The sequence below is a fragment of the Oryctolagus cuniculus genome, chromosome 7 (genome assembly GCF_964237555.1).
Source record: "Oryctolagus cuniculus chromosome 7, mOryCun1.1, whole genome shotgun sequence".
Taxonomy (NCBI): domain Eukaryota; kingdom Metazoa; phylum Chordata; class Mammalia; order Lagomorpha; family Leporidae; genus Oryctolagus; species Oryctolagus cuniculus.
In genome coordinates, this window is record NC_091438.1 from 151,385,955 (window position 1) to 151,408,685 (window position 22,731).

General features: G+C 45.2%; 1 protein-coding gene across 8 annotated transcripts in view; it reads left to right on the plus strand.

Moving 5' to 3' along the window:
- The window catches only part of UBR4 (ubiquitin protein ligase E3 component n-recognin 4), a 158,650-nt gene that overhangs the window by 8,665 nt on the left and 127,254 nt on the right, over positions 1-22,731 (plus strand). For all 8 annotated transcript variants that reach the window (XM_051858039.2, XM_051858043.2, XM_051858042.2 and 5 more), the window contains exons 2-14: positions 1,585-1,682; positions 4,776-4,879; positions 5,605-5,734; positions 5,847-5,986; positions 7,437-7,539; positions 7,630-7,771; positions 7,903-8,027; positions 13,185-13,309; positions 13,869-13,928; positions 14,022-14,212; positions 20,426-20,525; positions 20,658-20,795; positions 22,208-22,325. In XM_051858039.2, the coding sequence (XP_051713999.2) occupies positions 1,585-1,682; positions 4,776-4,879; positions 5,605-5,734; positions 5,847-5,986; positions 7,437-7,539; positions 7,630-7,771; positions 7,903-8,027; positions 13,185-13,309; positions 13,869-13,928; positions 14,022-14,212; positions 20,426-20,525; positions 20,658-20,795; positions 22,208-22,325 (1,574 nt within the window). The remainder of the gene's footprint in view (positions 1-1,584; positions 1,683-4,775; positions 4,880-5,604; positions 5,735-5,846; positions 5,987-7,436; positions 7,540-7,629; positions 7,772-7,902; positions 8,028-13,184; positions 13,310-13,868; positions 13,929-14,021; positions 14,213-20,425; positions 20,526-20,657; positions 20,796-22,207; positions 22,326-22,731) is intronic.

Here is a 22,731-nt window from a genome sequence, read left to right on the forward strand (position 1 = left end):
CATATAGATATATACATATATCTTCCATCCGCTGGTTCAATCCCCAAATGGTCACAATGGCTAGGCCTAGCCAGGCTGAAGCCAGGAGACTGGGACTCCTTCCAGGTCTCCCAGGTGGGTAGCAGGGGCCCAAGCACTTGTGTCATTCTCTGACACTTTCCCAGACACATTAACGAGGAGCTGGATTGGAAGTAGACGAGCTAGAATTTGAACCTGTGCTCATACAAGATGCCGGCATTGCGGATATCAGTCCAATCTGCTGTACCGCAACACTGGCCCCAGAAATCAGAAAATTTCTCTTACCTTGAGTTGTTGATTTTTATTTAAAATTTATTTTAATTTTTTCTTTGTAAATATTTATTTATTTGAAAGACGGAGCTACAGAGAGAGTTGGAGAGACTCAGCACCAAAGAAATCTTCCATCTGCTGGATCACTCCCTAAATGGCTGCAACAGCTAGTGCTGGGCCAGGCTGAAACCAAGAGCCTAGAATTCCCATCTGGGAATCCCATGTGGGTAGCAGGGGCCCAGTATTTGGGCCATTCTCTGCTGCTTTCCTTGGCGTGTTAGCAGGGAGTTGATTCGGAAGTGGAGCATCTGAGACTCATACCAGAGCTCATATGTGATGTGTCGCTAGTGGCTTACCCAGCTGTGCCACAACAGTAGCCCCAATTTTTGTTAAATTTTTTTGGGTTCACATGTATACTTGTACACCTTTTATGGGGCATAGTGCACTATTTCGACAGATGCGTACAGTGTACACTGATCAAGTCAGGCACCTCCCCACCCTTCCTCCACGTTTGGTGTCTACTGTTTCGTTGATGCTAATTAACTACATTATGGGCTAACCTTGTTTGATCTTCCAAATGTATTATTTAATTTGTATTCCCACTAATAGTATTTTAGTGCCCTGCTTTACTCTCTTTGGTTATCAATTAGCTTTTGGTATTTGCCAATCAGTGATATAGGAAAATACAGTATTATGTTTTTTCTCATTTCTTTATGTTCTAAGTGAATTTGAAGATGTTTTCTTTATATTAACCTTTGCTGCTCTTCCTCCCCTATTTCTCCTGCCCCATCCCCACCTCTCCTTCCTCTTCTGTTTTCATTTTATTTGAAAGGGAGGGAGGGAGGGAGGGAGAGAGAGAGAGAGAGAGAGAGAGATCATCCACTTGTTGGTCCTGCAACAACCAAGACCAAGAACTCCATCCGGATCTCCCACATGGGTGGCAGGGGCCCAAGTACTTTGGTTATCATCTGCTGCCTCCCACAGTACACATTAGCAGGAAACTGGAATTGGAAGTGGAGCTAAGGCTCCAACCCAGGCACTCCTGTATGGGATGTTGTTTTCCCAGGAAGCTTCATAATTAGTGTGTCAAGTGCTCCCCCTCATCATGTTGAGTCTGATAGCTTGAACATGATACTTAATTCTTGAAGCTTTGCTTTCTCAATCTTGAATACGCAGATAATATAACTACCTACTAAGTAGGATTGCCTAAAGAATTAAATAAGCCAGTGCCTACAAAGGGGTACCTGACACATAGTAAGCACTAAGTAAATGTCCGAATTTTTTTTTTTTTTGCAGTGAATCAGAAATCCTGCACCATGAGAAGCAGTATGAGCCATTCTACTCATCTTTTGTTGCACTTTCCACACACTATATTACAACCGTTTGCAGCCTCAGTAAGTATTCCGCTCTGTCACTGCCTTCTGAGAGCTTGTGAATAGGAGGATTGTTTGTTCTCTTGTTAGAGTGTCTGAACAAGTTGTTAATGAAGTCCATGTTTTAGCACTTCTAAGAGTAGAGTTCACCTAGGAGTGGAGACAGCTGTCTGTGATGGTGAGGCCCCAGATGGTCCCTGATCTAGGCTAATAAAAGAGTGGGAGTTAAATTTTGTTTATTTGCATTTTATTTGAAAGGCAGTGAGATAGACAGATGTGGGTCTGGGCTGGGTTAAACCCAGGAGCCCAGAATTCTACCTGGATATCCCACAGGGGTGGCAGGAACCCAGGTACTAAACTGTATCAGAAGTAAAGTAGCCAGGATTAAACTGGGCACTTCAGTATGGGATGGGGTTGTCCCATGTGGCAGCTTAACTGCTGTGCCAAACACTTGCCTCCCAAATGAGGTTTTTCTTTTTTTTTTTTTTTTTAAGATTTATTTGTTTATTTGAAAGAGTTACAGAGAAGGAGAGGCAGAGAGAGAGAGAGATCTCTTCCATCTGCTGGTTCTCTCTCCAAGTGGCTACAGTGTTTAGAGCTGGGCCAATCTGAAACCAGGAGCTTCTTCCAGGTTTCCCACATGGGTGCAGGGGCCCAAGCACTTGGGCCATCTTCCACTGTTTTCCCAGGCGCATTAGCAGGGAGCTGGATTGGAAAGTGGAGCAACCAGGACTCAAACCAGTGCCCATATGGGATGCTGGCACCACTGAGGCTTTACCTGCTACACCACAGTGCCGGCCCCCTAAGTGGGGTTTAAAAACTGTTGGGCTTAGATACCTGCTTCATAACCATTAATTCATATCCTTTCCTTTCTTGGTCAGAAACATTTCATTGATTTCACTAATGTCATTGTTGGTGTTTTAATTTCTTAACACATGGGGTTAGTAACTAAGGCTCTGCTGCTTGTTTGCTCTGGTGAGAGTGTGAGTTCTTCCGTTTTGTCTAGTATGTGAAGGGATTTTTAAGAACTATGTATTTTTAAATTTATTTCAAAGGCAGAGTAACAGAGGGAGAGACGAAGATATATTCCATCTGCTGGTTCACTCTCCAGATGACTGTAACAGCTAGGGCTAACCAACCTAAACCCAGGAGCCTGAAACTCCATCTTGGTCTCCCACATGGGTGGCAGGGACCCAAGCACCTGGGCTGTCTTCTGCTTTCCCAGGCATAGCCCCTGAAGAATCACTTTTTTTTTTTTTTTAAATATTTATTTATTGGTGCTGGCACTGTGGCGTAGTGGGTAGAGGTGCTGTGGTGTAGCGGGTAAAGTCACCGCCTGCAGTGCCAGCACCCCATATGGGCGCTGGTTTAAGTCTACGGCTGCTCCACTTTCAATCCGGCTCTCTGCTATGGCCTGAGAAAGCAGTAGAAGATGGCCCAAGTCCTTGGGCCCCTGCTCCCGGCTCCTGGCTTCAGATTGGCATGCTTCTGGCCGTTGCAGCCAATTGGGGAGTGAACCATTGGATGGAAGACGCCCCCCCCCCCCCCCCCACTGTGTAACTGTGACTTTCAAGTAAATAAATAAATCTTTTTTAAAAAGTTTATTTATTTATTTATTTGAGAGGCAGAGTTACAGAGAGGCAGAGGGGGAGAGAGAGAGAGAGAGAGAGAGAGAGAGAGAGAGAGAGAAAGAAAAGTCTTCCGTCTGCTAGTTCACTCCCCAGATGGCTACAACGGCTGGAGCTGCACTGATCCAAAGCCAGAAGCCTGGAGCTTTTTCCAGGTCTCCCATGCAGGTGCAGGGGCCCAAGGACTTGGGCCATCTTCCACTGCTATCCCAGGCCATTGCAAAGAGCTGGATGGGAAGTGGAGCAGCCGGTACTTGAACTGGTGTCCATATGGGATACCGGCACTGCAGGCGGCGGCTTTACCCACTATGCCACAGCACCGACCCTGGAAGAGTCACTTTTAACCTAAGGAAATTTTGTTTTTCTTTTGGGAAATTCATTTAGAACCTATGGGAAAGGAGAGAGAGAGTATAATGTGGTGTTTAAGAGCATGAACTCTGGAGGCAGACTTCTTGGGTTTTAATCTAGTTGTGCTTTTGTTCAAGTTATTTCACCTCATTTTGCTTCACCTTGATCATCTGTTAAAATTAAGGGAAAGATGGGATGGCACTGTGGCATAGCAGGTAAAGCCACTGCCTGCAGTGCCAGCATCCTATATGGGCACCGGTTCGAGTCCTGGCTGTTCCACTTCCAATCCAGCTCCCTGCCACGGCCTGGGAAAACAATAGAGGATGGTCCAAGTCCTTGGGCCCCTGCACCTAAATGGGAAACGCAGAAGAGGCTCCTGGCTTCAGATTGGCCAAACTCTAGCCATTGCAGCCATTTGGGAACTGAACCAGTGGATGGGAGATCTCTGTCTGCCTTTGCCTCTCAAATAAATAAATAGATGTTAAAAAAAAAATTAAAAATTTAGGGTAAGGATGAGGCTGGCATTGTGGTGCTGGTATCCCACATGGGTGCCAGTTCAAGTCCTGAGTGCCCCATTTCTGACCCAGCTCACTGCTGATGCACCTGGGAAAACAGCAGAAGATGGCCCAAGGGTTTGGGCCCCTACCATTCACCTAGGAGACTCAGATGAAGTTCCTGGCTCCTGGGTTCTTCCTGGGCCAGCCTTGGCCATTTCAGTCATTTGGGGAGTGAACCAGCAGATGGAAGATTTTTCTGTCTCTCCTCTCTGTAACTCTTGATTTTCAAATAAATAAAAACAACAACAACAAAAATTGAGGGGAAGAAGATGATATCTATTTCATAGAATTGGCTTAAGGATTAAATGAGTTAATATATTTGAAGAGCTGGGTGCTGATTGTGATGTGAGTATTTTCTATTATAATTATCTTAATTTCCAGTGATTTTAAGATCAAATTGATGTGTAACTAGCTGATGGTTATCTGTCAGAATACCTTAGTCTCTTGGATTGTTGGTTGTGAATAATTATCAGAATGATATTAAGGATTCTGGGAATATACAGCTCAAAGCTTGTTTTGCTTGATTTATTGACTGTAAGGCTGAACAGTCTGAGGTTAAGTAAAATTTATATCTTTCTTAGTTCCTCGGAACCAGCTTCAGTCGGTGGCAGCAGCGTGTAAAGTCTTAATTGAGTTTTCTCTCCTGCGCCTGGAGAATCCAGATGAGGCTTGTGCTGTGTCCCAGGTGAGAGTGATGGGCCCAATTTCTGGTCCTAATTTTGAGGCAGGATTGTGACTAATGGAATTGATGGAGAATGGATGACATAGAGCAGAGGTTGGTAAAACATTTCTTTAATAGGCCACATGGTATCTCTTGCAAATAGTCACTGCCTTTGTAGTGTGAAAGAAGCCATGTTCAGTACACACATGAATGAACTTGGCTGTGCTCCATTAAACATAACTTACTGAAATGGGCCTGGGACTGCACTGGGGCTGTAGTTTGCTAATCTTTTGTACATGGAACTGTGTGATCTTTTTCAAGGACTGGAAATTTACATACCTACATGGATCAGGCAGGAAACAAAATGAGTAAAATGTGCTAGTTGAGAAGGTTTCAGGCCCCAACTACAAGGGCAAAATACTATTGGCCCTGGCTGATTGCAGCTGTGTAGGAATGGAGACTCAAAGTGCTCTGTCTGGTGAATCACTGCTATTTGTAAGGGAAACGTTCCCATTTTTGAAAAGCTGGCCATAACTTTAAATTAAAACAGAATACTGTGAACAGATTAAGACCAATCTGCAAGCCAAGTATGTTCTCTGAGAGCCATCAGCATGTAATCTCTGCTATAATGTTTTTTCTCAAATTATAGTTATTTCTATGAGCCTAAATTTGGCCCTTTACCCATTAGAATTCCTAAAAGTAGGAAGACACCTATTGAAAGACATAATTTGAATTTGTTTTCTTTTCAGAAACACTTGATTCTTCTAATCAAGGGCCTATGCACTGGCTGTAGTCGACTAGATAGAACTGAAATCATCACATTTACGGCGATGATGAAATCTGCCAAGCTACCACAGACAGTGAAGACGCTTTCAGATGGTGGGTACCGTCAACAGACCTGGTGACGTGGCCACCCTCCTAGCCAGCTTCTTCCTGTTTTACCTTTGGGTGGTGGTCTTCTCATCCCTTTTTGTGCTTTTGTGTTTTACAGTGGAGGATCAGAAAGAGTTGGCTTCACCAGTAAGCCCTGAGCTGAGGCAGAAGGAGGTCCAGATGAATTTTTTGAACCAGCTGACCTCAGTTTTTAATCCTAGAACTATAGCATCTCCACCTGTCAGTCCGCAGACTCTGGTGAGTTCCGTCAGACAGATGTCCTCATCTCTGGATTTAAGAGGGTAACCCTAGAATATGAAAGTGACATATTTGATGTTTGTGATATAAAATCGGGGGTTGGTGTTGTGGCACTTCAAGTTAAGCAATTTCAGCATCCCATATGAGTACCTGTTCAAGTCCCAGGTGCTCCACTTCCAGTGCAGCTCCCTGCTAAGGAACTGGGAAAGCAGCAGCAGATGGCCCAAGTGCTTGGGCCCCTGCACCCATGTGGAAGACCCAGATGAAGTTCTGGATTCTTGGTTGCAGCCACTTGGGGAGTGATCCAATAGGTGGAAGTTTCTCTCTCTCTCTTTTTCCCCTTGTCTATAACTCTGCCTTTTGAATAAATAAATAAAGCATTTTAAAAAAAGAGCGATGCTGTTTGGGATGTCTGCATCCTGATGTTTGAACAGTGCCTGGGTTCAAGTCCTGTTCTGCTCCTGATTCCAGATTCCTGCTAGTGAGCACCCTGGGAGGCAGCAGGTGATGACTGCAAGTAGTTGGGTCCCTGTCACCCATGTCAGAGACCACATTAAGTTCCAGGATCCTGGCTTCAGTCTGGCCCAGGCCTGGGTATTTTGGGCATTTGGAAAATTAAGCAGGAGAGAGATCTTTGTCTCTTGTGTCTCTCTGCCTTTCAGATAATAATATAAAAATGTGATTTGCATGCCATGCTAGAAAAAATAATTGAATAATTCAAGCAAAAAATTCTCTCTAGCTCCTCTCTCCATAGTTATTACTATTTTTATCACTGTTCATCTAAATATTCCTTATCACAAATGGACAAATATAACATATTACGGTTTTCTATAAAAGATATCACTCTGTATCCATAGAATTTGTATATTTAGATTTGTTTTATTTATTTGAAAGGCAGAGTTACAGGGCGAAGGAGAGTCAGAAACAGACACACAGAGAGATTGATCTTGGAAAAATAAACTATACTGGGACTGGTGCTGTGGTGCAGCAGGTTAACGCCCTGGCCTGAAGCGCCGGCATCCCATATGGGCGCCGGTTCAAGTCCTGGCTGCTCCACTTCCAATCTGGCTCTCTGCTATGGCCTGGGAAAGCAGTAGAAGATGGCCCAAGTCCTTGGGTCCCTGCACCCACGTGGGAGACCCGGAATCTGCTTCTGGCTCCTGGCTTTGGACCATTGCAGCCAGTTGGGGAGTGAACCAACAGATGGAAGACCTCTCTCTCTCTCTGCCTCTCCTCTCTCTGTGTAACTCTGACTTTCAAATAAATAAGTCTTTATAAAAAGAAAAACTGTATCATCTCCAACATTAGTGAGGAATGTTTTTCCACTCTTAACTGGAAATCTGAAGCGTGTCCAAGGTGCTACTGCTTACTTTGCACAGTTGGTTTGATTCTGAACTCCAGGGTGGCAGGCAGTGCACAGGGTCCTGACAGGCCTTGTGTTTTTCTTCAGGTGGAAGGGGAAAGTGATGAGCAATCATCCACAGATCAAGCTTCTGCTATCAAAACCAAGAATGTCTTCATAGCTCAGAATGTGGCTAGTCTTCAAGAGCTTGGTAAGATTCCCAATGACTGTCAGAAAGCTGGTTCCTCTGCTTACAGAAGTCTGTGAGAGCTGTTTGTAAGGTGCCTTTCCACTGATGCAGGTGGCTCAGAGAAGCTGCTGCGTGTATGCTTGAACCTGCCATATTTCCTACGTTACATCAATCGCTTCCAAGATGCAGTGCTGGCCAATTCCTTCTTCATCATGCCTGCAACTGTTGCAGATGCCACTGCAGTTCGTAACGGGTAAGGTACTCCACCCTGCTTATGCTTTGCATTCAAATGAGAAAGAGATCCAGCTGGTTAGTTTTTTGGATGCTGATTTTGTTTATCAAATTAAAAGTGAGTGATTCTAAGATCTTTCTGTTATGTTCCAGTTTTCATTCCCTAGTGATTGATGTGACTATGGCATTGGATACCCTTTCTTTACCTGTGTTGGAGCCTCTCAGTCCCTCCCGTCTACAAGATGTGACGGTCCTCAGCCTCAGTTGTCTGTATGCAGGTGAGACGTTTTGTCTGACGTCATTTTCTCTGTCAAGAACAAGTACTTTCAGGAAACTTTTTTTTCTTCAAGAAGCTTAAGAATCCTCTGGGCACTCTTTTCCCCTTTCTTCTAGGTGAAATGAGGTCTCACTGAGAAACTTTGTCATTGATCCTATTATTTCTTTTTTTTTCCTAAAGATTTATTTTATTTATTTGAAAGACAGTTATAGAGTTAGGTAGAGACAGAGAGAGAGGTCTTCCATCTGCTGGTTCACTCCCCAGATGGCCACAATGGTTGGAGTTGTGTCAGTCTGAAGCCAGGAGCCAGGAGCTTCCTCCAGGTCTCCCACGTGGGTGCAGGGACCCAAGGACTTGGGCCATCTTCCTCTGCTATCCCAGGTCATAGCAGGGAGCCGGATTGGAAGTGGAGCAGCCAGGACTTGAACCGGCACCCATATGGGATGCTGGCGCTTCAGGCCAGGGCTTTAACCCACTGCACAACAGTGCTGGCCCCTGATCTATTATTTTACTACTGGAATTGTGTTGATTTCATAGGATGTGCAGATATTGTCTACTATTTTAAAGGCCAAGGACTGTTTTTATATTGAGAAAAATAATACATAGTTCCTGCCCTTGAAGACGATATACCTGAGCAATGGAGGAAAGACAGTAGTATCCTATAAAGTGGGGTGATAAAAACAATAGGAGAGGGCCGGCGCCACGTATCACTAGGTTAATCCTTCCTAGCGGCACTGGCACACCAGGTTCTAGTCCCGGTCGGGGCGCCGGATTCTGTCCCGGTTGCCCCTCTTCCAGGCCAGCTCTCTGCTGTGGCCCGGGAGTGCAGTGGAGGATGGCCCAAATGCTTAGGCCCTGCACCCCATGGGAGACCAGGAGAAGCACCTAACTCCTGCCTTTGGATCAGCGCGGTGCGGCGGCCATTGGAGGGGGAACCAACGGCAAAGGAAGACCTTTCTCTCTGTCTCTCTCTCACTGTCCACTCTGCCTGTCAAAAACAAAAACAAAACAAAACAAAACAAAACAAAACAATAGGAGAGGCCGGTACCACAGCTCACTTTTCTAATCCTCCGCCTGTGGCACCGGCACCCTGGATTCTAGTCCCGGTCGGGGCGCCGGATTCTGTCCCGGTTGCCCCTCTTCCAGGCCAGCTCTCTGCTGTGGCCCGGGAGTGCAGTGGAGGATGGCCCAAATGCTTAGGCCCTGCACCCCATGGGAGACCAGGAGAAGCACCTAGCTCCTGCCTTTGGATCAGCACGGTGCGGTGGCCATTGGAGGGTGAACCAACGGCAAAGGAAGACCTTTCTCTCTGTCTCTCACTGTCTACTCTGCCTGTCAAAAACAAAAACAAAACGAAACAAAACAATAGGAGAGGCCTGTGGCACCGGCACCCCGGATTCTAGTCCCGGTCGGGGCGCTGGATTCTGTCCTGGTTGCTGCTCTTCCAGTCCAGCTCTCTGCTGTGGCCCGGGAAGGCAGTGGAGGATGGCCCAAGTGCTTGGGCCCTGCACCCGCATGGGAGACCAGGAGGAAGCACCTGGCTCCTGGCTTTGGATTGGCGCAGTGCGCCGGCCATGGCGGCCATTTTGGGTGCGAACCAATGGAAAAAGGAAGACCTTTCTCTCTGTCTCTTTCTCTCACTAACTCTGCCTGTTCAAAAACAAAAATGAAAAGGCAATAGGAGAAATACAGAATCTTCTGGACAAAGAGGGGAGATATTGAATCTTGTTATGGGTACAGTGCAGGTTTAAATGAGTTCCCTGGAATATAAAGAATGTTATTCACGTTCCCTTAAAATCCCCTTTTTTCCTCTTGCTTTTGCTGCCTTGGAAGCGAGGTCTGACAGCTGATGTTTCTTCTCTTTTCAGTTGTTGTCAAAGTCATTTTTTAACCCAAATCACTGATCCTTGGTTTAACTCTAAGACGTACCATAGCCTTGATAACAACTTCAGATGTTTGCTTGGTTTTGCACATGAAGGTTTGAGTAGGCAGTCTCAGGAGCACCAAGAAATTGGAGAGGTAGATTGATCTCCCTAAATTCTTCAGCAGCCTCAGTTTGAAGCTTGTGTACAAATAAGAGTATAAAGATAAAGGCATCTGTGCTCCCAGGGACCTTACTGTCTTTTAGAGGATAGTAGTAGATAATTTTTATGTGTAAGATACTGAATGAGAGTGAAGAGGAAATGCTATGGAAGTTAGAGGAGGCAGAGTTCACTTTCAGTTGGAGGAGGCAGTAGTTATAAAGGAGTTCTGGTGTTGTATTTTTTAAGACAGGTAGCATTTCATCACAACCATTCCTAGGTAGAAGTGAAAGCAGGGCCAGAAGTAGCCTAGATTTTGGGGGATGGTGTATGTATAAGCGTATAGTTTTTACCCTCCTCTTTGAATTTTTATTTTATTTTATGTATAAGATCTAGCATGGTTTTTCATTGGGTGGATGTCTTGGGTAAACCATTCCAGGAAGGCCACTTGGTTCAACTTTATGAAGCCTGTATCTTCTGTATACTGTTAGAAATTCTGGCAGCATATACTGGGTCTGTGTTTTCAACCATGCTGGTTGTATTATTATTATTTTTTTTTTTATGTTTTGTTTATTTATTTGATAGCCAACAGTGGCAGAAGGAGAAAGAGAGATACTGAGATCTTCCATTTGCTGGTTCACTCCTCAAATGCCTGCAACAGTAGGGCTGGGCCAGGTCGAAGCCAGGAGCCCAGAACTCCATACGGGTTTCCCAAGTGGGTGGCAGGTACTCGAGTACTTCAGATGGCATCTTCCTTCCCAGGCTCATCAGCAGGGAACTGAATCAGAAGTGGGGAGTAGCTGGATTAGAACCAGCACCCCAGTGAAAGATGTGAGTCTCCCAGCAGCAACTTAACCAGCTGTGCCATGATGCCCACCTTGCAGACTATGCTGGTTTGAGTAGACCTGATGGGAGTAAGAACCCTGATTTTATTTTTGCAGGTGGCGCTTGTCAGGCTACTTTCAAGGGTGCAATGAAGGAAAAAGAAAGAGCTAGTGCAACATAAGCTTTTTGGTCTATAGGCTTTGTGGGTAACAGTGGGTATTGTGTAGCTGAACAGAAGTAGGACTGCAGTCATTTGAACCTTGTCTTGTAGACTGATTTAAAAGGGTAACAAGATCTGATCTATATTTCAGGAAAATTGTTCAGGCAGCTGTATGCAGGATATTGTGTTGTGGGAAATACTAGAGGCAAGTGGACCAGTTAGAAGGAATTTGCCATCATTTGGGCAAGATATTCTAAGACCTGACCTAGAGCAGCTGCATTAAGAACAGAAAGCTAGGGGCCAGCACTGCGGTGTAGCATGTTAAGCTACTGCCTGCAGCACTGGCATCCCATATTGGTGCCAAATGGGTATGAGGCGTGGCTACTTCACCTCCGATCCAGCTCCCTGCTAATGTGCTTCTGAAAGCAGCAGAGGTAGCTCATGTCCTTGGGCCCCTGCACCCACATGGGAGACTTGGAAGAAGCTCCTGGCTTTAGCCTGGTCCAGCCTGGACCTATTTGGGGAGTGAACCAGTGGTTCGAAGATCTCTCTCTGTGTCTCCCCCTTACTTATGTAACTCTGACTTTCGATTAAATAAATAAATCTTTTTTTTTTTTTTTTTTTTTTTTTTTTGACAGAGTGGACAGTGAGAGAGAGAGAGAGAGAGAGAGAGAGAGGAAGGTCTTCCTTTTGCCGTTGGTTCACCCTCCAATGGCTGCTGTGGCCGGCGCGCTGCAGCCGGTGCATCGTGCTGATCCAAAGCCAGGAGCCAGGTGCTTTTCCTGGTCTCCCATGGGATGCAGGGCCCAAGCACTTGGGCCATCCTCCACTGCACTCCCGGGCCATAGCAGAGAGCTGGCCTGGAAGAGGGGCAACCGGGACAGAATCCGGCGTCCCGACCAGGACTAGAACCCAGTGTGCCGGTGCCGCAAGGCGGAGGATTAGCCTATTGAGCCACGGTGCCGGCCTAAATAAATAAATCTAAAAAAAAAAAAAAAAAGAGGGGACCAGTGCTGTGGCATAGCCGGTAAAGTCGCCTGCAGTGCTGGCATCCCATATGGGCTCCAGTTCAAGTCCCACTGCTTGACTTCCGATCTAGCTCTGCTAAGGCCTGGGAAAGTAGTAGAAGAAGGCAGGTGGGAGACCCAGAAGAGGCTCCTGGCTCCTTGCTTTGGATTGGCGCAGCTCCAGCCATTGTGGCCAATTGGGGAGTGAACCAGTGGATGGAAGATCTCTCTACCTTTCCTTTTCTCTGTGTAACTCTGACTTTCAAATAAATAAATCATTAAAAAAAAAATAGAAAAATAAAATGTGTTCTCTCCAGACCAATTTTCATTGCAGTTTCCTAGTGCTCTGCCTTTGACATTGGATTTGTGAATTTGAGGTTTATTCCAGTTTTCAGGGGATTTCTTATTTATTTGTTTATTTAAGGGGAACAGATTTCATGTATTTCATATATACAAGTTTTATTTTTTTAAGATTTATTTTGTTTATTTGAAAGAGTTACAGAGAGAGGTAGAGACAGAGAGAAAGAGAGGTCTCCCAAATGACTGCAGTGGCCAGAGCTGAGCCAATCTGAAGCCAGGAGCTTCTTTTAGGTCTCCTACATAGGTGCAGGAGCCCAAGGACTTGTGCCATCTGCTGCTGCTTTCCCAGGCCATTAGCAGAGAGCTGGATCGGAAGTGAAGCAGCTGCGACTTGAACTGGTGCCCATATGGGTTGCTAGTGTTGCAGGCAGAGGCTTAACCCTCTCCACCATAGCCCCAGCCCTGAAAATGTATTTTTTAAATATTTATATGTTTGAAAGGTTGATTTAGAGAGAAAGAGACATCTTCCATCCACTGATTGGTTCCCCAAATGCCTATAACAACTGGCACTGGGCCAGGTCACGACCTGGAGCTCACGATGCCATCTGGGTCTCCCACATGGTTGCAGTGGTGCAAGTACTTGGACCATCTTCTGCTGCATTCCCAGGCACATCTGCAAGGTGCTGGACTGGAAGCAGAGTATCCAAGATTCAACCTCACACTCTGATATGGGATGTCAGTGTTGCACATTGCAGCCTACCCCACTGTTAGAACACTAGTTCCTGTGTTTCAGTTTTGTGGATTCTTGAGAGTGCTCCACAATTGCAGTCTATCTTCTTTCTCAGGTGTGAGTGTGGCAACCTGCATGGCCATCCTTCATGTAGGCAGTGCCCAGCAAGTGCGGACAGGGTCTACGAGCTCCAAAGAAGAAGACTATGAAAGTGATGCAGCTACGATTGTCCAGAAATGTGTAAGCCACCATGTGGGAATATGGGCGCCTTGGTTGTTTAAATGAGAGAAAGTGGCCAGTTCCACTTACTTCTTGGAGAGAGGAAAGGACTTGGTGTATTCTCCACACTGCATTTCCTGGGTGGTGGATCTAGAGGGTCGGTGTTCAGGTTGCTCATTTGGCGTACTGGTTTGCACAGATGCTTACCTTTCTCTATGTGACAACTTTATGGTGGTAGTGGTCCTTGTGAAGGATTGTCATTCATTTGCAAATATATTTGAGGGCTGACTGTGTGTCAGTGTCCTTTCACGAGGGACATGCAGTGAAGGTCATGTCATGTAGTGGGAAGTGCCTCATAAATTGTGATCGAAGCTGACATGGGGCTCAGAGTCCTGCTTTAGATGTCACCTCAGAGAAGGTGGCATTGGGATTCAGCTCCTTGTGAAGATCAGGAATGTGATCATTGAAAAGGGACCCGGGACGTTTAACTGTTCAAGGTAATTTAATTTGTGTAAGATTTAGCATTTATAATGAAATCTGTCAGTTTGCTCAGGTTTTTTGTCTCTTTGATATTGGACAGCTTGAAATCTATGACATGATTGGACAAGCAATCAGCAGTTCACGCCGGGCTGGTGGTGAGGTGAGGAGCATGTTTCTGCGGTGTTTCTGTTTTATAATTGCTGAGACGTGAATATCTCTTTGTTCATGTTTCATTTTGTGCCTTTTACAACAGCACTATCAGAACTTCCAATTGCTGGGTGCCTGGTGTTTGTTAAACAGCCTTTTCCTCATTTTGAACCTGAGTCCTACTGCCTTGGCTGATAAGGGGAAAGAGAAAGATCCACTGGCTGCTCTCCGAGTCAGAGACATCCTTTCTCGTACAAAAGAAGGAGTGGGCTCTCCTAAACTGGGGCCTGGAAAAGGGTATGTGTCCATTTGATGAGTAGAAACTTATGTTTCATTTCCTTTTGTTTTGTTTTGTTTTGTTTCTCTGCCATTTTGTATTGATGAGGAACTAGTGTAACTCCTGTTTGTATTAGAAATACTTCTCTTTTGGGCCGGCACCGCGGCTCACTAGGCTAATCCTCCGCCTAGCGGCGCCGGCACACCAGGTTCTAGTCCCGGTTGGGGCGCCGGATTCTGTCCCGGTTGCCCCTCTTCCAGGCCAGCTCTCTGCTGTGGCCAGGGAGTGCAGTGGAGGATGGCCCAAGTGCTTGGGCCCTGCACCCCATGGGAGACCAGGAAAAGCACCTGGCTCCTGGCTCCTGCCATCGGATCAGCGTGGTGCGCCAGCTGCAGTGCGCCGGCCACAGCGGCCATTGGAGGGTGAACCAACGGCAAAGGAAGACCTTTCTCTCTGTCTCTCTCACTGTCCACTCTGCCTGTCAAAAAAAAAAAAAAAAAAAAAAAAGAAATACTTCTCTTTTACCTGGTTTGAAATTAACAATTCAGCTGATGGCCGTGGTCTCCTCCCTCTACATCATAGCTGCACAATTTTGGATAAGTCACCCATTCCCTTTGATCCTGTTTCCTCATCAGTCACAAGGAGAAAATATTTTTATAGTTTATATTTTAGGGTTTTTATGAAGTTCAAATTAGAGAATGTGCTTCTGATTTGTAACTGGGTCTGTTTTAGTTGGAGTTGAGTACTTGTGTAGTTAGCATATAAGGGTGAGAGTATTGTCATCCTGCTGTTTGCTTCTTGAAACATTTGAAACTGTTTTTGATGAAGTCTGTGCCATAAGCCTTGCTAGCTTGGAAAGAATTATTGTTTATTCATTCAGTTCCTATGACGTGCTAAGCACTCAAAGTGTTGAGGGTTTTGCACTAGAAAAAACAATGCCCTGCCTTTATGAAATTAATTGTCTAACTGTGGAAGGGCCAACAAAGTACACCAACAGATACATTATAGATTGTCACATACAGTAAGTATTGTAAGAAAAGCCAGAGCAAGGAGCTAGCAAGAGTTGGGCAAGTATTTAGTTAGTATGGTCCAGAAAGGGCTCTGCAGATGGGCTATGGAGATTCTATGTTATGAGACAGAGAATACCATGTAAGTATTTGGGTAGAATGGCTCAGGTTGGAGGCGGAAGTGTGATTGATGTTTTTGATGACCAGCAAGATCAGCACGGCTAGAATGGAGAAATTGAGGGGCAAGAGTTGTAGAAAATTAGGGTCTGGTGTTTTGTCACAGCGGCTTAAGCCCCCATCTGCACGCCAGCATCCTGGATGGGTGCTGGTTTAAGTCCCAGCTGTTCCACTTCTGCTGATGTGCCTGGGAAGGCAGTGGAAGATGGCCCAAGTGATTGGGCTCCTGCTACCATGTGGGAGATGTGGATGAAGCTCCTGGCTCCTGACCTCTGGCTTCAGCCTCTTCTAGCTGTGGTTGGTGCTACCATTTGGGGAGTAAACCAGCAAATGGAAGGCCAATTTCTTTCTGTCTCTGTCTCTCCCTTTCTTTGTAACTCTGCCTTTCAAATATATAAATAAATCTTTAACAAGAAATCAAAAAGAATGATAGAAAATTAGGTCAGAGAGGAAGCCAGTGGCCAGATCATTTGGGAACAAGTGCAGGGAGTAATTGTTAGAGGGTTTTCAACAGGGAAGAGCCGTGACATGCTTCATTAAGGATCTTAGAATCCACTTGTTGTATGGAGACTAGGCGGCAGAATCATAAGACAGCAAAGAGGGAAAATAGTGCATTACTCCAAACTTGCAACTTGGAATAGGGTGGTAGTGGCCAAGACAGAGAAAAGAGGTCCAGCTGAATATGCTGGAAGGTGCAGCTGAGAAGCTTTGCTGATGCCTTGGATGTCGGCTGTAAAAACGATGACAATGCACGTTTTTGGCTTGAGCAACTGGATTGTGTAATGTATTGACTTAGGTAATGCTGGTTTATGAATAGGTTGAGTGGAAGGAAGGAGGAGAAATAGTTTAATCTTGGCTATGGTGAATTAAGGTGACTACTAGGCTTCCTGATGAGATGTTGAGTAGGCTGAGTTTGGATATCTGAATCTGTAGTTCAAGGAAGAGGTCAAGTTCTGGACCTCATCAACAAATTATTCATTGAGTGTCTTCTCTGTCCTAGCTGTGGGTTAGTCTGGAGTGCTATATGAACAGCAACAAAAAGGACATATTGCCAAGAGACGTGAGATATTCACACAAACATGTCAGATTATATCTAAAAATACTGTAATGTCATTTTAAAAATGTTTATTTGGAAGACAGAGTGATACATAGATCTTCCATCTTCTAGATAATCATACAAATATATGTCATAATGTATCCAAAGAATATTATAATGGGGACTTCTGTTTTTGTTGTTGTTAAAGCTTTATTTGTTAATTTGAGAGGTAGAGTTACAGACAGAGAGACGAGAGACAGAGGGAAAGGTCTTCCAGGCCATAGCAAGGAGCTGGATTGGAAGAAGAGCAGCCAGGATGCAAACCGGAGCCCATATTGGATACTGGTGCTGCCAGTTTAGCCCATTATATGCCACAGTGCTGGCCCCTAATGGGGACTTTAAAACAATGTTTATTTTTATTTGCAAGGCAGAGTCTCTCTCACTCGCAGCAAATACACAGATCTTCTATCTGCCAGTTCACTCCCCAAATGGGAAACCAGTGGAAGATGGCCCAAGTCCTTGGGCCCCTGCACCCGTGTGGGAGACTCAGAAGTTGTTCCTGGCTCCTGGCTTCGGATCTGTGCAGCTTCGGCTGTTGTGGACATCTGGGAAGTGAACCAGTGGATGGAAGACCTCTCTCTCTCTGCCTCAGCCTTTCTGTAACTCTACTTTTTAAATAAAATAAATCTTTAAAAAAATAAAAAAAGGACACATATGCATTGTGTAAGCTTCAAATCACACAGATGAGTGTAAATATTAAAATAGAAAAATATCTTCACAATTTTTTTTTAAGATTTTTTTTTAATCCAAAAGGAAGAGATAGAGAGAAAGAAAAAGAGGACTTCCATCCTCTGGTGCACTCCCTAAATGGCTGTCTAAATTGCCAGAGATGGGCTGAGCTGAAGCCAGGAGCCAGGAGCTTCTTCTGGGTCTTCCACATGGGTGCAGGGGCCCAAGCTCTTGGGCTGTCTTTCACTGCTTTCCCAGGCGCATTAGCAGGGTGCTGATTTGGAAGTGGATCAGCCAGGACTTGAACTGGAGCCCATATGAGATGCCAGTGCTGCGACAGTGGCTTACTTGCTGTGCCACAGTGATGGCTCCAAAATCTTCACAATTTCTACGAGATAGATAAACCATTCTTCCAGACAGTTTTTTGTGCACATATATAAAATACATAAATTTACAAAACTTGAGATCACTCTATATAAAATACTGTAAATATTTTTCAGTGACACTGTTGCAGAGTATATCCAATCATTTAATGGCTGGTAGTATTCTACTATGTAAATATATCATAGGTGACTAATTCCTCTACTGATGCATGCTATTTAATAGGTTGCTGCTAATTTCTCTTTCTTTTCTTTAGAAGATTAATCTTATTTATTTGAAAAGCAGAGTTAGAGAGAGAGAGGTCTTCCATCTGCTGGTTCACTCCCCAAATGGCCACAACAGTCAGGGCTGGACCAAACTGAAGCCAGAAGCCAGGAGTTTATTCTGGGTCTCCCACATGGATGTAGGGGCCCAAACCCTTGGGCCATATTCTGCTGCCTTCCAGGCACATTAGCAGGGAGCTGGATTTAAAGTGGAGCAGCTGGGACTCAAACTGGTGCCCATATGGGATGCTTGCGTCTCAGCAGCTTTACCCGCTTTGCCACAATGCTAGCCCTGACTCCCAAATTTCTTGTTTTGATCAATCATGCGTTGATAAACTTTTGGGAACTTGTTTAGTTGTCCTTTTGGGGCAAATTCCTGAAAGTGCAATTGTTAGGACAAAGAGCACACATTTTCAGAAGTAAGAAGCAGAAAGAGAGACAGTACCTATCTGCTGATTCATTTTCCAAATGTATGAAACAGCTGGGGCTGGCCTGAGCTGAAACTGGGAGATTGGAACTCAATCCAGGTTTTCCATGTAGATGGCAGGAATCAAATTCTTCCAGCCATCACTGCTACTTCGCAGCGTCTGCTTGGCTGGAAGCTGGAGTCAGGAGCTGGGAATCAAACCTAGGCACTCTGATGTGGGAGGCAGGTGTCTTAAGAGCTCTGGGCTAAATGCTGGCTTACAGACATGTATAATGTTGCTAAACTCTTAGGAAAGTTAACACTGATTTGCATTCCCATGTATTGTGTATGCACATGTCCTTTGACACTGGGTATCATTAGTCTTCATGTTTGCTTAGAGGAGAAAAATCCTATGACATTGTTTCTACTGTGTTTCTTTGGTTAATACTGTAATTGTACGCCATTTCATATATTCATTGGTCCTTTTTGTTTGTTTTTGTAAAGTGCCTATGTCCTTGCCTTAGTTTTCTCTTTGATGTTTGTCTTTTCTTTCTCTTTTGTAAAGACTTATGTATTTATTTAAAAGCTAGAGTTCCAGAGAGAGAGGGAAAGACAGAGAGAGAGATCTTCCATCTGCTGGTTCACTCCTCAGATGACTATAATGGCCAGGGCTGGGCCAAGCCTAAGCCAGGAACTTCATCTGGATCTCCCACATCCGGGGCAAGAGCCCAGCTTGGGCCATGTTTTGTTGCTTTCCTAGGCCATTAGCATGGAACTGGATTTGAAGTGGAACAGCGGGATGTGAACTGGCACCCAAATGGGGTACTGGCATTGCAAATAGCAGCTTTACCTGCTATACCACAACACTAGCCCCTTTTTTCTGTTTAAAAATTTTTTTATTGGAAAGGCAGAGAGACAAGGAGAGAGAGAGACAATTAGTGAAGCCAGGAGCCTGGATCTTCCTCTGGGTCTCCCACATGGGTGCAAGGGCCCAAGCACTTGAGCCTTTTTCTACTGCTTTCCTAGGCCACAACAAATATTTGGATTGGAAGAGGAGCAACCGGGACTAGAATCTGTACCCATGTGGGATGCCAGTGCCACAGGCAGAGGATCAACCTATTGTACCACAGTGCTGGCCCCTAGAGATCTTTCATCTACTGATTCAGTCCCCAAATGCCCACAACAGCTAGGGCTGGGCCAGGCCTAATCCAGGAGCCCAGACGTTACTCTGGGTCTTCCTCATGGTTGGCAGGGACCCAGGTTCTTGAGCCATCAGCTCCTGTCTCCCTGGGTGCCCATTAGCAGGAAGTTGAATCAGAAATGCAGCTGACACTTGAATCCAGGCACCCCAGTGCAGAATACACACATCCTCAATGGACGCTTAGTTGCTGTGACAAGTGCTTAAACTGTCCTTTAATATTACTGATTTATATGACTGTTAAATGACATGTATATTCTGGATAAAAGGAAAGTTTTGCTTAAATGAAATGTAAAACCTTGTTTTCAATTCTCTTAGACTTGTTCAGATATTTTATAAAAGTCGGTAATATTAATCTTTTTCTTCTCAGAAAAATGATTCTTTAAAACTTCAACCAACTATTAAATGTCAGCATCTTCACATGACACCAAAGCTTTTTTTTTAGATTGATTTATTTGAAAGAGTTGCAGAGAGGGAGATGCAGAGAGAGATCGTCTATCTGTTGGTTCACTCCCCAGATACATAAAACGGCCAGGGCTGAGCCAGACCAAAGGAGCCAGGAGCTGCATCTGGGCCTCCCATGTGGGTGGCAGAGGCCCGAACACTGAGGCCATCTTCTGGTGCTTTTCCCAGGCCATTAGTAGGGAGCTGGATCAGAAGAGGCACAGCTGGGACATGAATTGTGCCCACATGGGATGCCAGGCGGTGGCTCTACCTGCTGTGCCACAATGCTGGCCCCTGTCCCCAAGGCTTTGAAATGATAGCTCCAATTACAAAACCCATTGATTGGGAAGAGTTTCTTCTGGGCCAGGAGTTCCTAACCTGAAGCCTGCTGATCCTTAGGCAGGCCACGGATGGGATTCAGTGAGTCTGTGACCTGAAATGATATGCAGATTTTGTGTGTGTGTGCACAGGGGAAGAGCTGTAGATGCTCACAGGGTTCTGTGAACTCAAAAATAGCAAGATGCATTGTGTCAGAGGTTGTAACTCATTGTTAATTATTTTAAGTTTTGTGTTTTCCTTTTTCTTTGTACAGGCATCAGGGATTTGGGGTGCTCTCAGTAATATTAGCAAACCATGCCATCAAGCTGCTAACTTCTCTCTTTCAAGACCTGCAGGTGGAGGCCCTTCACAAGGTGAGGAGGTCATTCTCAGGGAATCTGCATACTAATTGCTGGACCCTCTTCTGGGTAACTGAGTTTGGTCAAGTGACTTAGGTCATTCTTTCTGGCTGAGTCATTTCATTCACTCATCTTTTTTACCTTCAGGGTTGGGAGACAGATGGGCCCCCTGCAGTCCTGAGCATTATGGCCCAGAGCACTTCCATACAAAGGATTCAACGGCTGATTGACTCCGTGCCACTGACAAACCTGCTCTTGACGTTACTCTCAACCTCCTACAGAAAGGTGGGTTGTTTATTCAGAAGAACTTATAATATGTAATCTTTTTGAATAAGACTGATAATAACACCAAGACGTTTATAAATGGATATTTGTGATAATTTTCTTAAAATATTTTATTAAATATTTATTTATTTATTTATTTGAAAGAGTTACACAGAGAGAGAAGGAGAGGCAGAGAGAGAGAGGTCTTCCATCCTCTGGTTCACTCCCAAATTGGCTGCAATGGCCAGAGCTGAGCCAATCTGAAGCCAGGAGCCAGGAGCTTCTTCCAGGTCTCCCATGCAGATGCAGGGGCCAAAGGACTTGGGCCATCTTCCACTGCTTTCCCAGGCTATAGCAATGAGCTGGATCGAAAGTGGGGCAGCCAGGTCTTGAACCGGCACCCATACGGGATGCCGGCACTGCAGGCGGCAGCTTTACCCGCTATGCCACAGCGCCGGCCCTAAAAAGATTTTTATTATTTATTTGAAAGAGTGTCAGAGAAAGGGAGAGACAGAGAAAAAGAAATCTTTTCATCCATTGGTTTATTCTCCACATGGCTGCAACAGCCCCCAGGGCTGTGCCAGGTCAAAGTCAGGAGGCTGGAACTCTGTCTGGGTCTGCCATGTGGATGAGAGGGACCCGTGCGCTTGAGCCCTTTTGCTGCTTTCCTTGGCACATTAGCAGGTACTTGGGTTGGGAGCACAGCGGACAGAACTCACATTGATAAACTCCTGTTCCTCAGTGCTTGCCCTGTGGTAATAATTGTGAAGAGGAGAAGAATTCTTAACTGGTTGCCTGTAATCCTGACATTTTAATCTGTTGTTGATTATTAGTGTTGTGATATATGTGGCCGCTTGGTGGTTTGTATGATTGGCTTTCTAAAGCAAAAGCAAAGGACATACTTGGAGTGGGTACTGTGGCACACTGGGTGAGCTACCGCTTGAAATGCCTGTGTCCCCTGTCAGAGCATCAGTGTGGATTTCCAGTCCATCTTAATGCTAATGCATCGTGGGAGGCATGGTCCAGTAACTGGGATGGAGTTGCTGGCTCCTGGCTTTGGCCTGACTCAGCCCTGGCTGTTGAAAGCATTTGAGGAGTGAACCAGTGGGGGGAAAATCTCTCTCTCTCTCTCTCGCCCTGATATTCTGCCTTTCAATAAACGAAATTAAGCAAATAAATATTAAAGACAACAACAGAACTCTGAGGAAAGTCTGGAAGTCTTCCCTTCTGAAGTTCCCATTCATATCTGGTTGGGAGTGCGTTTGTGGGATAAAGCCAGCAGAGTCCTAAAGAAGAAAGTCTTTGGAGAAAGGCTTCTCAGATTTTGAATAAAAAGTGAGATATGGAGAAACGTTTTCATGGGCTGAATGAGGTTAAGCAGGATGGCTGCATTTTTGCAATCATTGTTTACAGAAGCTTTGCTGTCTTCCTAGGCTTGTGTCCTGCAACGGCAGAGGAAGGGCTCCATGAGCAGTGACGCAAGCGCCTCCACCGACTCCAACACTTACTACGAGGATGATTTCAGTAGCACAGAGGAAGACAGCAGCCAAGGTAGAGGCTGCTGTTTGCTTTGTCCAGGAGTGAGCTGCACAGGGCAGTGGGAGGTTTCCCAGAGGGTTACTGTTTACCGCTTTGTATCTGCCTAGCCTGCACCTTGATTGTGTGTGTATTCTAAAGTAGCATGTTATTTAAATAGAGCAGGTTGAACTACTGAGGTCTGAGTGATGTATACTACTTGCAGCCAAGCCCAGGTTGCTTCTCATTGCTTGTCCTCCAGAACCAAAATATATCTCAGCTGCTCAAATTTCTCCTCATGTAGACCCGTTTTGTGACCCCTGCACTGACTGAGCTCTTGTAGAAAATCAAAAGGTCACATGAGAGGTATTTCGTTTGGCTATTATAGATTCATAGCTTAGGGAAGCATAAATAGAGAAACTCATGACTTGTAATAGACGAC